Consider the following 17,186-nt stretch of genomic DNA (forward strand, 5'->3'; position numbering starts at 1 on the left):
TTTTGGTGCTCAAGTCCATTTTCTCAAGAAGTTTTCTTTACAATAAATCATTTTTTATCTCTTTAGCAGTAGATACCAACCTAGTTTTACATACCAACATAGTCTATTTATGAAGTTATTAAATTGATTTTTTATGTTATATGTACATATTTTTTATTTGAATTTGCTTCTGAGACTTTTGGTCATGTAACCAGTACCTACCTTTAAGTTTGGCTGTTTCAGCAACAAGCTGCAGGAAGTAGGGAGAGAGACAGTAAGGGCCACACTAGAAGCACACTAGCGTTTTTAGCGGACACTAAACACTAGAGACACCCATAGGAATATATGGGTGTCTCTAGTGTTTAGCGCATGATAAAAATGCTAGCGTACCTTAGTAACTTCTACAGTTGTCTGCTCATGTTTTTGAATTACAGTTTTAAAATGTTATCAATATCGATCTCATTTTCTTTTTCTTTCTTCCTTATCCCTAGTATTTATTAGTTTTGGTGGAAACCATTTTTGATATCATTCTGGGTATGTAATTTTTTGTACCTTTGTGTATATGTAAGTGATTTTTAATCATTGTGTTTTAATTACGTATAACCTTTGTATGCTTATTATTTGATACTATTTTGTGGACATTCACATTTATTCTTAATTATAGTTTGGCTTTTTATTTTATGTTACTACATTGATGTCAATCACATATTTATTTTTTTTTCCACTTTAAATATTTTTATTAATGAAGCAACTTACAACATTCAAGACAGTACAGATAATGCCAAGTTGTCCTAAAATATTGGACATCCATATAATATAACAGAAAAGAGCAAAACAACAATCCATGGTGAAAATTGAACTATCAACTCCCAATCACTATAAACAAGGGTCTACACCCTCAGCTCTGTCCTACCCCCTTAAATTTGTTCAAGCATATAATTGCCTCACTTCCCCCTCTAGCCCTCCTCTTCTGTTCCTCCCTTCCCTACTGCCCCCTCCCTCCCTTCCTCCCCCCCCCCTCCCCAACTACCACCCGTTCCTATCAAAGTTTGATTGTCCTCACCCATTCTTGCAGTCGATACCATCCTCTCTTGCACCGTAGCTCCCCATCTCTATGGTATGCCGTTAAGCGCTCCATAGCTATGAGTTGTTCTAATTTTGCTTTCCAGTCCCCCAAGGAAGGAGGGCCAGTAACTCGCCACTTCCGAGCTATCAGGCATTTTGCTGCTGCCAGACCCCAACGTAACATTTTGCTCTCCCATGAGTCACTGTCATTATACATCCCCAGCAATCACATATTTATTGTTTTATATGAGGGTTTTTTTTAGTATGGATGTCATAATTTATTATTTATTACATTATATGTTATATTTATATTTATTCTGTTTTGGCTGTACCACTAGCTTCTGATGCAGTCCGGTAGGGCGAAACATAGCCAGGTCAGGCACAGTTTTCACCCCTCCAGTGTCGTTGTTCATTAAAGTTGCTTTTGCTGTTGAAATTATACTTTAAACATCGTGTGTACTTTGAAGGTTCAAATATTTCCTAATGTTGCTAAGGCTTCACAAAAACTTAGATGCCAGTTTTTTTTCATGTGTCTGAGGGTTTTAGCTTTGAGTGGTATGTTTTTCCTGAAATATCCTTGTAAGTGTAAAATGAAATGTCAGTCTCAAACTTATCCTTTTTTTTATCCCTCTCAGTTAACTATGTTCTTGAGTAATAAATTGGTGGTTACTGATCAGGGCTCTTCTACCAGGTCAGAGGACCCCTATTATGATTTTTTTAGCTATCTTGAAATTAAAGATAGGACCGCCCTTTAGGGTTAATATCTTAGTGATTAGTGAATAACTAATCTCCCAGTCTCGTAAGGTCCTCTTGCAATTTTTCACAATCTTGTTGCGATTTAACAACTTTGAATAACTTTGTGTCATAAGCAAATTTAATTACCTCACTAGTTATTCCCATCTCTAGATCATTTATATATATGTTAAAAAACAGCAGTCTCAGCACATACTTGTACAGAAATTTAGCCACCATAAGATATTATTACAAGAAATTAAAATTACTAATGCAAACATAAATGGTAACTAATCCAGTCCTCAAAATAAAAGAAATAAGAGATAATTGAATAACCAGCAAACAAGTGTTTTACCCCCCTTTTTAAAAAGCTGCACTAGCGGCTGCCACGTGGTAATGCCGACACAGCCCATTCATTTTGACTGGGCTGTGTTGGCATTACCGCACCGCCAGCCACTTGTGCAGCTTTGTAAAAAGGGGGGTAAAACACTTGTGTACAAGTATGTGCTGAGACTGCTGCTTTTTAACATATATATAAATGATCTAGATGTGGGAATAACTAGTGAGGTAATTAAATTTGCTGATGACACAAAGTTATTCAAAGTTGTTAAATCGCAACAGGATTGTGAAAAATTGCAAGAGGACCTTACGAGACTGGGAGACTGGGCATCCAAATGACAGATGACGTTTAATGTGAGCAAGTGCAAAATGGTGCATATTTGAAAGAGGAACCCAAACCATAGCTATGTGATGCAAAGTTCCACATTAAGAGTCATCGCCCAGGAAAAGGATCTAGGTGTCATCATTGATGATACGTTGAAACCCTCTGCTCAGTATGCAGCGGCGGCTAAGAAAGCAAATAGAATGTTAGGAATTATTAAGAAAGGAATGGAAAACAAAACTGAGAATGTTATAATGCCTAAGATATAGTGAAAATGATAAAGGGAATGGGGTGGCTTCCCTATGAGGAAAGGCTAAAGCGGCTAGGGCTCTTCAGCTTGGAGAAGAGATGGCTGAGGGGAGATATGATAGAGGTATATAAAATACTGAGTGGAGTGGAACAGGTAGACGTTTGTTTACTCTTTCCAAAAATACTAGGACTGGGGGGCACGCAATGAAGCTACAAAGTAGTAAATTTAAAACAAATCAGAGAAAATATTTCTTCATTCAACGAGTAATTAACCTCTGGAATTTGTTGCCAGAGAATGTGGTAAAAGCAGTTAACTTAGCAGGGTTTAAAAAGGGTTTGGATAATTTCCTAAAAGAAAAGTCCATAAGCCATTATTAAGATGGACTTGGGAAAATCCACTGCATATTCTAGGATAAACAGCATAAAATCTGTTTTACTTTTCTGGGATCTTGCCAGGTACTTGTGACCTGGATTGGCTACTGTTGGAAACAGGATACTGGGCTTGATGGTCCTTCGGTCTGCCCAGTGTGGCTTGTGTTTTTATGTTCTTAAAAAACATTTTTTGTTATTTTTGGACTACCTTGGAGTACTTCAGTCTGTTCTTGGTCTGCTCACCACTTTAGTTCTATTCAATCCTGTAAATAGATTAAATCTGAGTATGTCAAACTCACCAATATTATTGTTGTCTGGGCAACCAGAACCTTTTCCACAGGACATTTTGTTTGATAGTGTTAAGATTCCTGTTCTCAAATAAATAAGACATTTAGGAGAGATATTAGAGTCTTCTTTATCTTTTTGTTCAAAGTTAAGTATGATCGTGAAAAATATTTTTTTACAAATTGAAGATATGTAGAAGGTTGAAAGACTTATTATCATTGAAGAATTTTAGGTTAGTGACTCAAAATTTTGTTTTACCTTATTTCAGCTACTAAAATTCTTTCTATTTAGGCCAGCCAGCATGTTTCATTAGATCAGTGCAGGTTGCTCAGAATTCTGCAGCTCATCTGTTAGGTGGATTGAGCAGTTTGATCATATTACACTGCTTCTTAGGGAAATACCATGTACAGTTTAAGGTTCTGACACTCATTTGCAAGGCAATTAATAATGATGTTCCTTTAGCCCCTGTTTACTTATTCGTCAAGAATGCCAACACAGCCCAGTCAAAGTCTTTAGCAACTACCTTACATATTTACTGTACATAAGTATTGCCATACTGGGAAAGACCAAAGGTCCATCAAGCCCAGCATCCTGTTTCCAACAGTGGCCAATCCAGATCACAAATACCTGGCAAGATCCCAAAAAGTACAAAACATTTTATACTGCTTATCCCAGAAATAGTAGATTTTCCCCAAGTCCATTTAATAACAGTCTATGGACTTTTCCTTTAGGAAGCCGTCCAAACCTTTTTTAAACTCCGCTACCACATTCTCTGGCAACGAATTCCAGAGTTTAATTACAAGTTGAGTGAAAATTTTTTTTTTCTGATTCGTTTTAAATTTACTACATTATAGCTTCATTGCATGCCCCCTAGTCCTAGTATTTTTGGAAAGCGTGAACAGACGCTTCACATCTACCCGTTCAACTCCACTCATTATTTTATAGACCTCTGTCATATCTCCCCTCAGCTGCCTTTTCTCCAAGCTGAAGAGCCTTAGCCGCTTTAGCCTTTCCTCATAGGGAAGTTGTCCCATCCCCTTTATCATTTTCGTCACCCTTCGCTGCACCTTTTCTAATTCCACTATATCTTTTTTGAGATACAGCGACCAGAATTGAACACAATATTCGAGGTGTGATACAAAGGCATTATAACATCCTCATTTTTGTTTTCCATTCCTTTCCTAATAATACCTAACGTTCTATTTATTTGCTTTCTTAGCCACAGCAGCACACTGAGCAGAAAGTTTCAACGTATCATCACGACGACACCTAGATCCCTTTCTTGGTCGGTGACCCCTAACGTGGAACCTTGCATGACGTAGCTATAATTCAGGTTCCTCTTTCCCACATGCATCACTTTGCACTTGCTCACATTAAACGTCATCAACCATTTAAACGCCCAGCCTCCCAGTCTCGTAAGGTCCTCTTGTAATTTTTCACAATCTTCCTGCGATTTAACGACTTTGAATAACTTTGTGTCATCAGCAAATTTAATTACCTCACTAGTTATTCCCATCTCTAGATCATTTATAAATATGTTAAAAACCAGTGGTCCCAGCACAGAACCCCTGGGGAACCCCACTAACTACCCTTCTCCATTGAGAATAATGACCATTTAACCCTACTCTCTGTTTTCTATCTTTTAACCAGTTTTTAATCCACAATAGAACACTACCTCCTATCCCATGACTCTCCAATTTCCTCTGGAGTCTTTTGTGAGGTACTTTGTCAAACGCCTTCTGAAAATCCAGATACACAATATCAACCGGCTCCCCTTTATCCACATATTTGTTCACCCGTTCAAAGAAATGTAGTAGATTGGTGAGGCAAGATTTCCCTTCACTAAATCCATGTTGACTTTGTCTCATTAATCCATGCTTTTGAATCTGCTCTGTAATTTTGTTCTTAATAATAGTCTCTACCACCGAAGTCAGACTCACCGGTCTATAGTTTCCCGGATCTCTTCTGGTACCTTTTTTAAAAATCAGCGTTACATTGGCCACCCTCCAGTCTTCCGGTACCACACTCGATTTTAAGGATAAATTACATACTTCTAACAATAGCTCTGCAAGCTGATTTTTCAGTTCTGTCAGTATTCTGGGATGAATATCATCCGGTCCAGGAGATTTGCTACTCTTCAGTTTGTAGAACTGCCCCATTACATCCTCCAGGTTTACAGAGAATTCATTAAATTTCTCCGACTCGTCAGCTTCAAATACCATTTCCGACACCGGTATCACTCCCAAATCTTCCTCGGTGAAGACTGAAGCAAAGAATTAATTTAATCTCTCCGCTATTGCTTTGTCTTCCCTGATTGACCCTTTTACTCCTCGGTCATCTAGCGGTCCAACCAATTCTTTTGCCGGCTTCCTGCTTTTAATATACCTAAAAAAATTTTACTACGTGTTTTTGCCTCCAACGCAATCTTTCTTTCGAAGTCCCTCTTATCCTTCCTTATCAGCACTTTGCATTTGACTTGACATTCCTTATGCCATTTCTTATTATTTTCAGTCGGTTCCTTCTTCCATTTTCTGAAGGATTTTCTTTTAGCTCTAATAGCTTCCTTCACCTCACTATTTAACCACGCCGGCTGTCGTTTGGTCTTCCGTCCTCCTTTTTTAATATGCGGAATATATTTAGCCTGGGCTTCCAGAATGGTGTTTTTGAACAGCATCCATGCCTGATGTAAATTTTTGACCCTCGCAGTCGCTACTCTAAGTTTTATTTATTATTATTATTTATTGCACTTGTATCCCACATTTTCCCACCTATTTGCAGGCTCAATGTGGCTTACAAAGACCTGTTATGGCATCGCCATACTAGGGTAAAGAATACAATTGGTGTTACAAAGAAGTCAAGGAAAGTAAGAGGATCTGGTCAATCAGTTAAAGAAAGATATATTCTGAATAAAGGTGGATAAGTGTTGTGTTATAGTTAGTTAAGGGTTCTCGTGGTAGGCCTTGTTTTCTTCTCACCGTTCTTTTCATTTTATCATAGTCTTCTTTTTTAAAGTTAAACGCTAACGTATTTGATTTCCTATGTATACTTACTTCAAAGCTAATATCAAATCCTATCATATTATGATCACTGTTATCAAGCGGCCCCAGCACCATTACCTCCCGCACCAGATCATGTGTTCCACTAAGGACTAGGTCTAGAATTTTTCTTTCTCTCATCGGCTCCTGTACCACCTGCTCCATAAAGCTGTCCTTGATTTCATCAAGGAATTTTACCTCCCTAGCATGTCCCCATGTTACATTTACCCAGTCAATATCGGGTTAATTGAAGTCACCCGTTATTATTGTGTTGCCCAGTTTGTTTGCATCCCTAATTTCCTTTAACATTTCTGCATCCGTCTGTTCATTCTGGCCAGGCGGATGGTAGTACACTCTTATCACTATCCTTTTCCCCTTTAAACATGGAATTTCAATCCACAGTGATTCCAAGAAGTGTTTTGTTTCCTGCAGAATTTTCAATCTATTTGATTCAAGGCTCTCGTTAATATACAATGCTACCCCTCCACCAATTTGATCCACCCTATCACTATGATATAATTTGTACCCCGGTATGACAGTGTCCCACTGGTTATCCTCCTTCCACCAAGTCTCAGAAATGCCTATTATATTTAATTTTTCATTTAGTGCAATATATTCTAACTCTCCCATCTTATTTCTTAGGCTCCTGGCATTCGCATATAGACATTTCAAACTATGTTTGCTGTTCCTATTTACATCATGCTCAGTACTTAACAGAATTAATTTGCAATCTTTTGTCTGATTTTTATTTTTATTTAAGGACATCTGGAGGGGCATAATCGAACGCGAACGCCCATCTCCATGGGCGTCTATCTCCGAGAACGGGTACGTGAAGGGGCGGGATAAACCTTTTTTTCGAAAAAAATGGGCGCCCCATCTTTTTTCCGATAATACGGTTTGTGCCCGGCAAATGCATCGGATTTGTGCGGATTTGAGCTGGGCGGTTTCGTTTTTCAGGGATAATGGAAACCGAAGGCACCCAGCTCAAAAACGACCAAATCCAAGGCATTGGTTCATGGGAGGGGCCAGGATTCGTAGTGCACTGGTCCCCCTCACATGCCAGGACACCAACCAGGCACCCTAGGGGGCACTTGTAACAATTAAAAATAAACAGTTAATTATTTATTTTTTCATTTATTAATTTTTGATTTATTGAGTGGAATGTGTCAGTTTTTGAAATTTACATATGTTATCTTTATATTGTGCATAGTACAGAGGGATTTGATCACAGTTTTTATTTCCCTGGTATTGCACTGTAAACAGAGTCTGGTATCTTGGGTTTTCAGTTAATATTTTGTCTACACATTTGTTTTTCATTTGTAGGTAATTATTCATTACTTGGTGAGGGCCTGTCTGTGTTTGTATGTGAAAAAAGGCAGGTATTGTGTTAGCACTGAATGTCTGAATAGGATGAATCCATACTAATCTTGCTTATTCAGTTTTCTCAATAGATGCATTGATGTTCTATTGCAGTGTGTACGGTGCTGCCTTTAAATAGGTAAGCCCTTGCTGTGTGACTCCTGGAAGTTATTGTGATTATGGTACAGTAAATTTGCTTTATAGGTTCTGAGTGACTTTTTAAATGTTTTGTATTACTTCACAATATACCTTATATTACAATTTGGATTTAGCTCACAGCATACTCAGTAGTAGCTCAAGGTGGGTTTCATTCAGGTTTACTAAGTATTATCCTGCCCCTGGAGGGCTTGCAGTCAAAGTTTGTACCTGAGGCAATGGAAGGTTAAGTGATTTGTCTAAGATATCAAGGAGCAGTAGTTGGATTTGAACCCTGGCTTCCCTGGTTCTCAGCCTGCTACTCTAACCATTAGGTGTGGTTCATACAGATAATACATAATCCAAACATGTTTGGTAACTCAACAATAAACTAAAGAGCATCAGATCTAAAACCTGGTGGTCATTTGACAAATGATTTTATCACTGCCAATAACCATTGGATTTCTTAAAGTGCCCTGGTATATTTCCTGAATGCTGCAATTATTATTCTGTTTCATGTGTTCTATTTTTATGCTTTATTTTGATTTTTGTGGCACATAATTTACTGAACTGTGTTCTGTGTACATATTACCATCAGAAACAGAGATTTCTGATGAAGCTGGCACAGCTGCACCAGAGCAACACAGTGAAGGGGTCCTTCTTTGCTGTGTCCAAAAGTGCCCCCACAGGCACAGGTGTTGTGATGAAAAGATTCAAATTTGTCCCTCCATATCCTATCCGACCCTGCATTAGCCCTGCCCTAATCTCGCCCCTCTTTAGCCTCCCCAAACATCTGAGTCACCGACTGCCTGTTTTGGTTAATATGTGCTGCTTAGTGCACTGTGATAAACAGGCCCCTTAAGCACTTCTCCCATTAATAATAAATCAAGCTCTGAATGTGAAAACATTCTTTATCTGACGACAAGCAGGAGGATATCATTTGCCACATAATGGTGACATCACCCGATAGAGCCTGTCATGGACGCTACCAAGCATTCTAATAAATTATGAAGCCTTTGGCAGCACTGTACTGTGCATGTGTGAGTGCATTCCCATTCAACATAAACACGTGGGACAAGCAGTCTTAGTCTCTCTGCAGAGCAGAGCAGTCGTGTTTCTGCACAGTTCTCCTCAGTGCTTCTTTTTGAGATTTTTGTGCCTTCCCTCTTGGTACATGGGACCTTTTTTCTCCCTAGCTTTTCCAGTCCTCCTTCCCCTTTTTTTTAATTTTTATTTTATTTTTTGTTACATTTGTATCCCGCGCTTTCCCACTCATGGCAGGCTCAATGCGGCTTACATGGGGCAATGGAGGGTTAAGTGACTTGCCCAGAGTCACAAGGAGCTGCCTGTGCCTGAAGTGGGAATCAAACTCAGTTCCTCACTTCCCCAGGACCAAAGTCCACCGCCCTAACCACTAGGCCACTCCTCCACTTTTTGATGTCTCAGTGTTTCTTGCCCATTTAAGTTTTCTTTCTATTTTTTCCGCAGCTTCTTTGGCCCTCTTAGGCCTAAGCACCGGGTGGGTACCATTTATTTTGAAATTAAACCAGTTGGGTATCATTTATTTTGTTCTTTATAATAGTCTCTATCATTTTGCTTGGTACTGATGTCAGGCTCATCAGTCTATAATTTTCCGGATCTCCTTCTTTTAAAAAAATGGGCGTTACATGGCCACCCTCCAATCTTCCGGTACCATGCTCAATTTTAAAGATAAATTACATATTACTAACAATAGTTCCGCAAGTTCATTTTTCAATTCTATCAGTACTCTGGGATGAATACCATCCGGTCCAGGAGATTTACTACTCTTCAGTTTGTCAACCTGCGCCATTACATCCACATACAGATACATCCCTGTCACAAGAAGTATCTCAGATTTCAAGTAGGAAAACACCACTACCAGTATTGCGTACTGCTTTTGGGTCTCACATCCATTCCCCAATCTTTACCAAATGACATACCATAGTTGTAGCTTGTCTACACATGCTAGTAGTGCACGTATTTCCCTACTTAGATGACTGATCAAGAGCACATCCACGGATGGGGCTCTGGAATCAATGCAAAGAACCATTTGGGTGTTGTAGCTTCTTGGGTTTGTTTAAAACTACCCAAAGACCCACCTCCTTCCAGTTCAACAGTTGGAATTCATTGGAGCCCTGCTAGACATGGTTCAAGCATGGGCCTTCCTTCTGGATGCCAGAGCAGAGGCATTAATAGCCATCACCCTGCAGGCCCTCCTGAGCCAGCAGGTCACAGCTTGGCAGATACTGAGGTTGTTAGGTCACATGGCCTCCATAGTGCATATCACACCCATGGCACATCTTCATTTGAGCGAGACTCAATGGATCCTGGCTTCTCAGTGGTGTCAGACCTCAGGGAACCTAGTGGATGTCATCTCTGTCACTCCCAGTCTGAGAGAGTCACTCTTGTGGTGGACGATTTGGTCCAATGTGGTCATGGGACTTCCATTCCAAATTTCCCCTCCTGTCACGTCTGTGGTCGTGACCCCCCTCAGGCTTACCTTATTTCTGGCGGTCAGCTTCTAAGCTGGCTTCTGCCTGGTCTTTCTAAGTTAGCTCTGTCTCTGTGTGCTGTTTCCCATTCCAGACTTCAGCCCAGTCCAGTCCGGATCTTCCGGCCTGCCAGACTTGCTTGTCTTGTTTGAGCCTGCACAGCACCCTTAGCTGCCTGGTGATTGCTGCAGCTGAATCTTAGCTGCTACTGGGCTTATTAGCCATTTGGAAACTCTCTGCTTTGCCTGTGCATCGCCTAAGGCCCTGGTATGTTGGGGTGCTGGTGCGCTTGCCTGATTCTAGTGTAGTCTTTGTGTAGCTTTGTGTTCTGTATTGCTTGTTTACTGTATTGTTTGTTTCCCAGTCTTGTTTGTATGTCTTTGTCTAGTTCTTGGTCGCCTGTGTTTCTTGTTCAGTGGCTGCCTGGCAGCTTTCAGTTCTCTTATCTATCAGTGTTTTTTCCCTGTTTCAGTGGCTGCTTGCAGCTTTCAGTTCTGTCTCTTGTCTACCAGTGTTTTGTTCCCTGTTTCAGTGGCTGCTTGCAGCGTTCAGTTCTGTCCATTGTCTATCTGAGAGCCCTAGTCTAGTATTCTGCCTAGCCTCCCTGTGTGTTCTAGTCCCTGTGTGTATCCTGCTGGTATCCAGTTCCGGCCCTGTCCGGTAAGTCCTGCCGGCCACCTGCACTCAGGGGCTCAATTCCTGAGGAACGGTGGTCAAGTGCAGGTGAAGTCTAGCTGGCCCTGTCAGAGTTCTGCCTTATCCCTGTGTGGGGTGGTTTTGCCTGCCACTGCCGCTCCTCGGCAGTGGTCCAAGGGCTCACAAACCTAGTTCCTGCTTTTTGAAAATGTGACAGAATGCAAAGGCCATGAGCTCAGCAAGATCACCCTTCCAGCTAGGTTTCCAGCCCAGAACTTTGGCCCCTGTTGGCAATCCGGGTTACTGCCCGGGTGCAGTTCCTGTTTCCTATGTGAAGTTCGGTTCTGGCGTTATAATTGTTCTTGATCTTTTTATGACACTTGAGGAATATCGTAGAAAACTTTTGTTTGGCCCACTCTTGAAGAAGCGGCCTGAAGTTTCAGTGGAGAGGAAGCGTATCCGGCAGCTTGGGCTCATTGAAACCCCAGTTTCTGCCATTGATCCTAGGACCCCGCTCTGGGAATACCACTGCCTACTTGTCTCCGACCCAGCCCTGCAGGATACTCGGGAAGCTGCTGTTGAAAGAAAGCATGCTATGAATCCCGAGGTCCAGGCTTATTAGCAGTCCATCCGGAGGGATGCTCTCAGCCGAATTGCTCCAGAGTCCAAGCCGAGTTCCAGCTCCAGCCAAGTTGCTGAGTCCAAGCTGAGGCCCAGTTCCAGCCAAGCTCGGAGGCCTGTCCGAGCGGCGCTTCTAACCGAGCCTCCTATCCCAGTTCAAGTGGCACTTCCACTCAAGCCTCGGAGTCCAGTCCAAGTGACGCTTCTAACTGAGCCTCCGATTCCAGTCCAGGTGGTGCTTCGAACCAAGCCTCCAATCCCCGGTCAAGTGGCGCTCCCACTCAAGCTTCGGAGTCCAGTCCGAGTCGCACTTCGAACCGAGCCTCCAATTCCAGTCCGAGTGACGCTTCCAATCAAGCCTCTGAGTCCAGTTCGAGTGGCGCTTATAACTGAGCCTTCAATTCCTGTTCAAGTGGCACTCCTAGCCGAACCTTTGCCGAGTTCCAGTGCCAGCCAAGATGATGCTGAGTCCACTCTGAGTTTGAGTTCCAGCCAAGATGATGCTGAGTCCACTCTGAGTTCCAGTTCCAGCCAAGCTGCTGAGTCCAAGCCGAGTTTCAGTTCCAGCCAAGCTGCTGAGTTCAAGCCAAGTTTCAGCTCCAGCCAAGCTGCTGAGTTCAAGCCGAGTTCCAGGTCCAGCCAAGCTGCTGAGTTCAGGCCACGTTCCAGTTCCAGCCAAGATGCTGAGTCCAGACGAAGTCACAGTTCCAGCCTAGATGCTGAGCCTAAGCTGAGTTCCAGTTCCAGCCAAGATGCTGAGTCCAAGTCAAGTTTCAGTTCCAGCCAAGTTGCTCAGTCCCAGCCGAGTTCAAGCTCTAGCCCATCTACCCCTGGTCATGTTTTGAAGCTCCTCCGCAGGTTTCACCATTGTTACCCATGGAAACCTGAAAGCTCCCGTGGGGACACGGGAGCCTTGAGGGGGAGGTACTGCCGGCCACCTGCACTCAGGGGCTCAACTCCTGAGGAACGGTGGTCAAGTGCAGGTGAAATCTAGCTGGCCCTGTCAGAGTTCTGCCTTATCCCTGTGTAGGGTGGTTTTGCCTGCCACTGCCACTCCTCGGCAGTGGTCCAAGGGCTCACAAACCTAGTTCCTGCTTTTTGAAAACGTGACACCTCCATAAAAGACATTTATGATGGATGCATCCAATCTGGGCTGAGTAGTGCTTGTAGATGGGCTTCACACCCAGGGTCATTGGCCCATTTAGGAGACTCAGCTACACATCAGTCTCCTAGAGTTGAGAGCCATTTGGAACACTCTAAAGGTTTTCAGAGATTGGCTACAGAACAAAATCATTCTCATCCAAACAGACAATCAAGTTGCTATGTACATCTCAACAAGCAAGGAGGCATGGGCTTCTACCTCTTGTGTCAGGAGGGAGTCATGAAATGTCAGTGGGTCTCCAGTCATGGCATAGAGCCACATACCTGGCCAGCAAGGACATGCAGTCACATAAGGGGTCTCTCAATGTGGGTATAGCCCATCAGATCTTCCAACAATGAGGCATCCTCTCGGTGAATCTCTTTGCCATTCATCTCTAGAACAAAGTCCCTCAGTTCTGATCCAGGCTCAGATCACACAACAGGGTAGCATCAGATGCCTTCCTTCTTCATTGGGGGGATGGCCTTCTTTGTGCATTTCCTCTAATATGGGGAAAACTTTATTGAAGCTCAAGCAGTATTGGGGAACCATAGTGGCTGAGACACATGTGGATTCCTCTACTTCTGGAGTTATCCTCAGAAGATCAATGGAGAATAGAATGCTTTCCAACCCTCATCACTCAGAACAGGGGATCTCTCTCATTTCCCAGCCTCTAATCCCTAGCCCTAATGCTTAGATGTTGAGAGCATCCCTCCAACTGCATGAAAGTGTCTCCCAGATCCTGCTTGCTTTCAGGAAAAATTCCACTAAGATGTCATACAGTTTCAATTGGAAGAGGTTTGCCATTTGGTGTGAGAGCAAGGCCTTAGATCCTTTTTCTTACTCTACACAAAAACTGCTTGAATACCTTCTACACCTTTCTGAGCCTGGTCTTAAGACCAACTCCGTAAAAGTTCACCACAGTGCAACTGGCACTTACCATCACCATGTGTAGGGTAAGCCCATCTCTGTACAGCCTCTAGTTGTTCACTTCATGAGAGGTTTGCTTCCAATAATACCCCCATTCAAACCTCTTACTGTGTCATGTGACCTCAACGTTGTCCTCATTTAGCTAATGGAAGTTTTTGACCTGGAAGGTATTTTTCCTGGTGGTGGCCACTTCAGCATGCAGAGTTAGCTAGCGCCGTAGTTACTGATCCACTTTCCACAAAATTGTATCATAACAGAGTGGTTCTTCATATACATCCTAAGTTCTTCCAAAGATGGTGTCAGATTTCCACTTTAATCAGTCAGTTGTTCTGCCAACATTTTTCCCAGAACATCATACTCATCCTGGTGAAAGCGCACTGCACAACTTGGACTGCAAAAGAACCTGGAGCAGACTAAAACCCAGAGATAGTCCACCCAACTTTTTGTGTCTTTTGACTGAAACAGGATGGGGGCTGCACCTTGTCTAAATGGCTAACAAATTTCATCTCCTTTACTTATGCCCAATCTGGGCTAACTCTGGAGGGTCATGTCACGGCTCACAATGTCAGAGCCATGGCTGCATCGGTGGTTCACTTGAGGTCAGCTTCCATAGAGGAGATTTTCAAGGCTACAACACAGTCTTCTGCCCACACATTCACCTCTCATTACATCCTTGAGCAGGATTCATGCCATGATAGTTCGGTCAGATAGTTTTGCAGAATTTGCTTGGAGTCTAGACTCCAACTCCACTTTCCTAGGCTCATTTTTTCTGTTCCAAGCTACACCTACACAACAGATTGATTCATTTGTTCTAGGTTAATTGGTTTGTGGGGGGGGGGGGGGGTGGGGGGGGGGGCAAAACAGATCACCACTGGAGGACAGTGCAATTGGGAACATGAACACTAGTATGATTATAATTAACACTATGGGATTTATGAAAAACAATCTTATATTCCTTTATAGATCCAAGTCCACAGCCCTGGTTATACTGACAAGCAACTGACACCTTGCCAATGTATTATAAAAATAGGCAGCTTATTTATTTATTTAGCAGCAGGTAAAAATAACAAACATGTGATAGCAATGCACAAATGCTAAATTACCTAGAGAAAAGCAATGAGAACCTGTAGGATAGTTTAGAGGAAACACACACTTTGACCTCTAGTTCCACAACTGTTGGATCACCTATGTATCCCCAACACTACAAAACAGGAAGAACCTGGCTAGTGGAGCTGGTTCCTTTCTCGGACACCAAAGCAGGAGAGCTGCCTGAAGAGCTGAGCCATTTCTGGGTGGGCAGGTGCTATGGTTTTACGAGCTTCGTAGCATGAAATGGTGCTACTAATTGGGTTTCTGCCAGGTACTTGTGACCTGAATTGGCCACTGCTGGAAGCAGTTTACTGGTCTAGATGGACCATTGATCTGACCCAGTATGACTATTCTTACATTTTTATGGTCTGATGACTTGAAGAACCACAAGACTGTACTTTTTACATCATTCTGGAGGGATTTTCTCTGAACCCCCCCCCCCCCCTCCCCTAGTTTCTGCAAATGCTGAGTCTGCTTGACCAGGAGTCATTGTTCCAAAACAATAACTACATATTGCCATTGCTGTCCATCTATTACATCAGTCAAGTAGGGCAGGGGACTTTCCTGCTAACTTTGCAGACCTTGGCAAATTCTGACAACGGCTATACTGACATTTAATTCATGTCTGTTGAATGTAGTGCAATAGGCTCTTGAAGGAGAGTTTCAACCAGCCAGGTCCTGCATTGTAGTGCCACAGGCGGGCTGTTACCCCTATAGACTTCTGGTTAACCTTGCCTGTTGCAAGTCCATATTGTCCATTCTTTGTTGTTTTCAGTGAGTCTAGTAGCTAGGGATTCCCATATGTGTCATATGAAGTCCTGCTTGTCCTCGGAGAAAGCAAAGTTACTCACCTGTTGCAAGTGTTCTCCAAGTACAGCAGGACACATCTTGCCACATATCCTCCCTGTTCTCCTAGGAGTTGTATTCCTTAAGCTTTTTTTATTATCCTTCTGGTTCTGCGCAATACAGTGCTGCCAAAGCTTTCAGAATTTACTAGAACGCTGAGTAATGTCTGTGCTGAGCTCCATCGGATGACATCCCCCATATGTGGTAATATGTGTCTTACTGTCCTCGAAGAACACCTGATACAGGTAAGTAATTTTTCTTTTTCTTCACCAGCTGATAATTTTTATTTTCCAATTTAGTAAATATAGCAGTCTTGTTGAATCTGTCTCCATATAAAAAGTATTATTTTTTATTGTTCAAACAGCTTTTATATCCAGTAAAGCATTCATTGATATTTTATTTGACTTGACAACACTGAACCTTGGAACAGACAGCCTTCCAGACATGTGGATGCATCTATCATATTCACAAGTGAGTCTAAATAAACATCCAGGCCATCGGTGTCCTAGTTCCTAGACTCATATCTACATTATTGCCTGGGCATCATTGTGTTCTGGTAGTGATGTTACCTATACAGAAAGTACCTCAAACTAGGTTATGTCTTCGGGCAGGTATAATTTGCAAAATTTACCTATTGTTTCTATAATTAGTATCTTTTAATAAGTTATCTGTTAAGTTTATCCACACCGCCGACAATAACTAAGGTCATTATTGTGTAGTATTAGTATTTTCACCATTTGTCAGTAGACCTGAACTCTTGCTTTTTGGGCTGGAGAAAGATTTGAGAATGCTGCTAAAGTGATAAGAGCCTTTGATGTTTTGAGAGAGGTACCATTTTCATCTAATCTTTGAGTAACTTAAATTTTCAGATAGAAACTAACCTTCCAGTTTTGCTTTAAACAATAGCTAGCCCACATCTGTTTATATCACGCTTTCAAGAATCTTACTGACCTGGGGACATATGGGCAGAAACTCACTACCACATCTAGTTTATTCTGTCCTGGAACTCATGATTCTCTGAGGACAAGTAGGAGCAAAACCTTAGTTCTGAGACATTATCAGATGGCGTCCAGGTCAAAGTGATTACTACAGAGCTACCAGAACATTTTAGAGTGCTCAACTGAACATATGCAGTTCAGTATATACAGTGCCTTCTCCATTTTTTATTTTCTGCTATTTTTTTAAATACAGTTCAAAATGCATTAAAGTAGGAGTTTGTTTCATTGATTTCCACAGCATATTCTACACTTTCAATGTGAGAGAACATTTAAAGGAGTATTCAAAAAGTAATTAAGACTAGGAAACTAAAATGTCTTGATTGTATAAGTCTTCACACCCTTTAACTCAATGCTTGATGGATAGCAATAACAACTAGAATCATTTATGATACAATAAGTGTCTATAAGCTTTGTGCAAAGGGATGGTGCAGTTTTTGCCTTTCTTCCTGGTGGAACAGCCCAAGTTCTTTCAAGTTAGCTCAGGATTGTCCAATGATTTTTTTTAAAAATTGGAATCAGGACTGGGGTTTGCGCCACATAAGG

The 17,186-nt window shown here is 41.9% G+C and overlaps 1 protein-coding gene across 1 annotated transcript in view; it reads left to right on the plus strand.

Annotated features, from left to right (window-relative positions):
- Window positions 1–17,186, plus strand: part of SPEF2 (sperm flagellar 2) — a gene marked incomplete at its 5' end in the record, with an annotated part of 550,273 nt that overhangs the window by 474,369 nt on the left and 58,718 nt on the right. The window contains one exon of the mRNA XM_030191922.1: window positions 16,010–16,116. Coding sequence (XP_030047782.1) covers window positions 16,010–16,116 — 107 coding nt within the window. The remainder of the gene's footprint in view (window positions 1–16,009; window positions 16,117–17,186) is intronic.

Source organism: Microcaecilia unicolor, chromosome 2, assembly GCF_901765095.1.
Source record: "Microcaecilia unicolor chromosome 2, aMicUni1.1, whole genome shotgun sequence".
Lineage (NCBI taxonomy): Eukaryota > Metazoa > Chordata > Amphibia > Gymnophiona > Siphonopidae > Microcaecilia > Microcaecilia unicolor.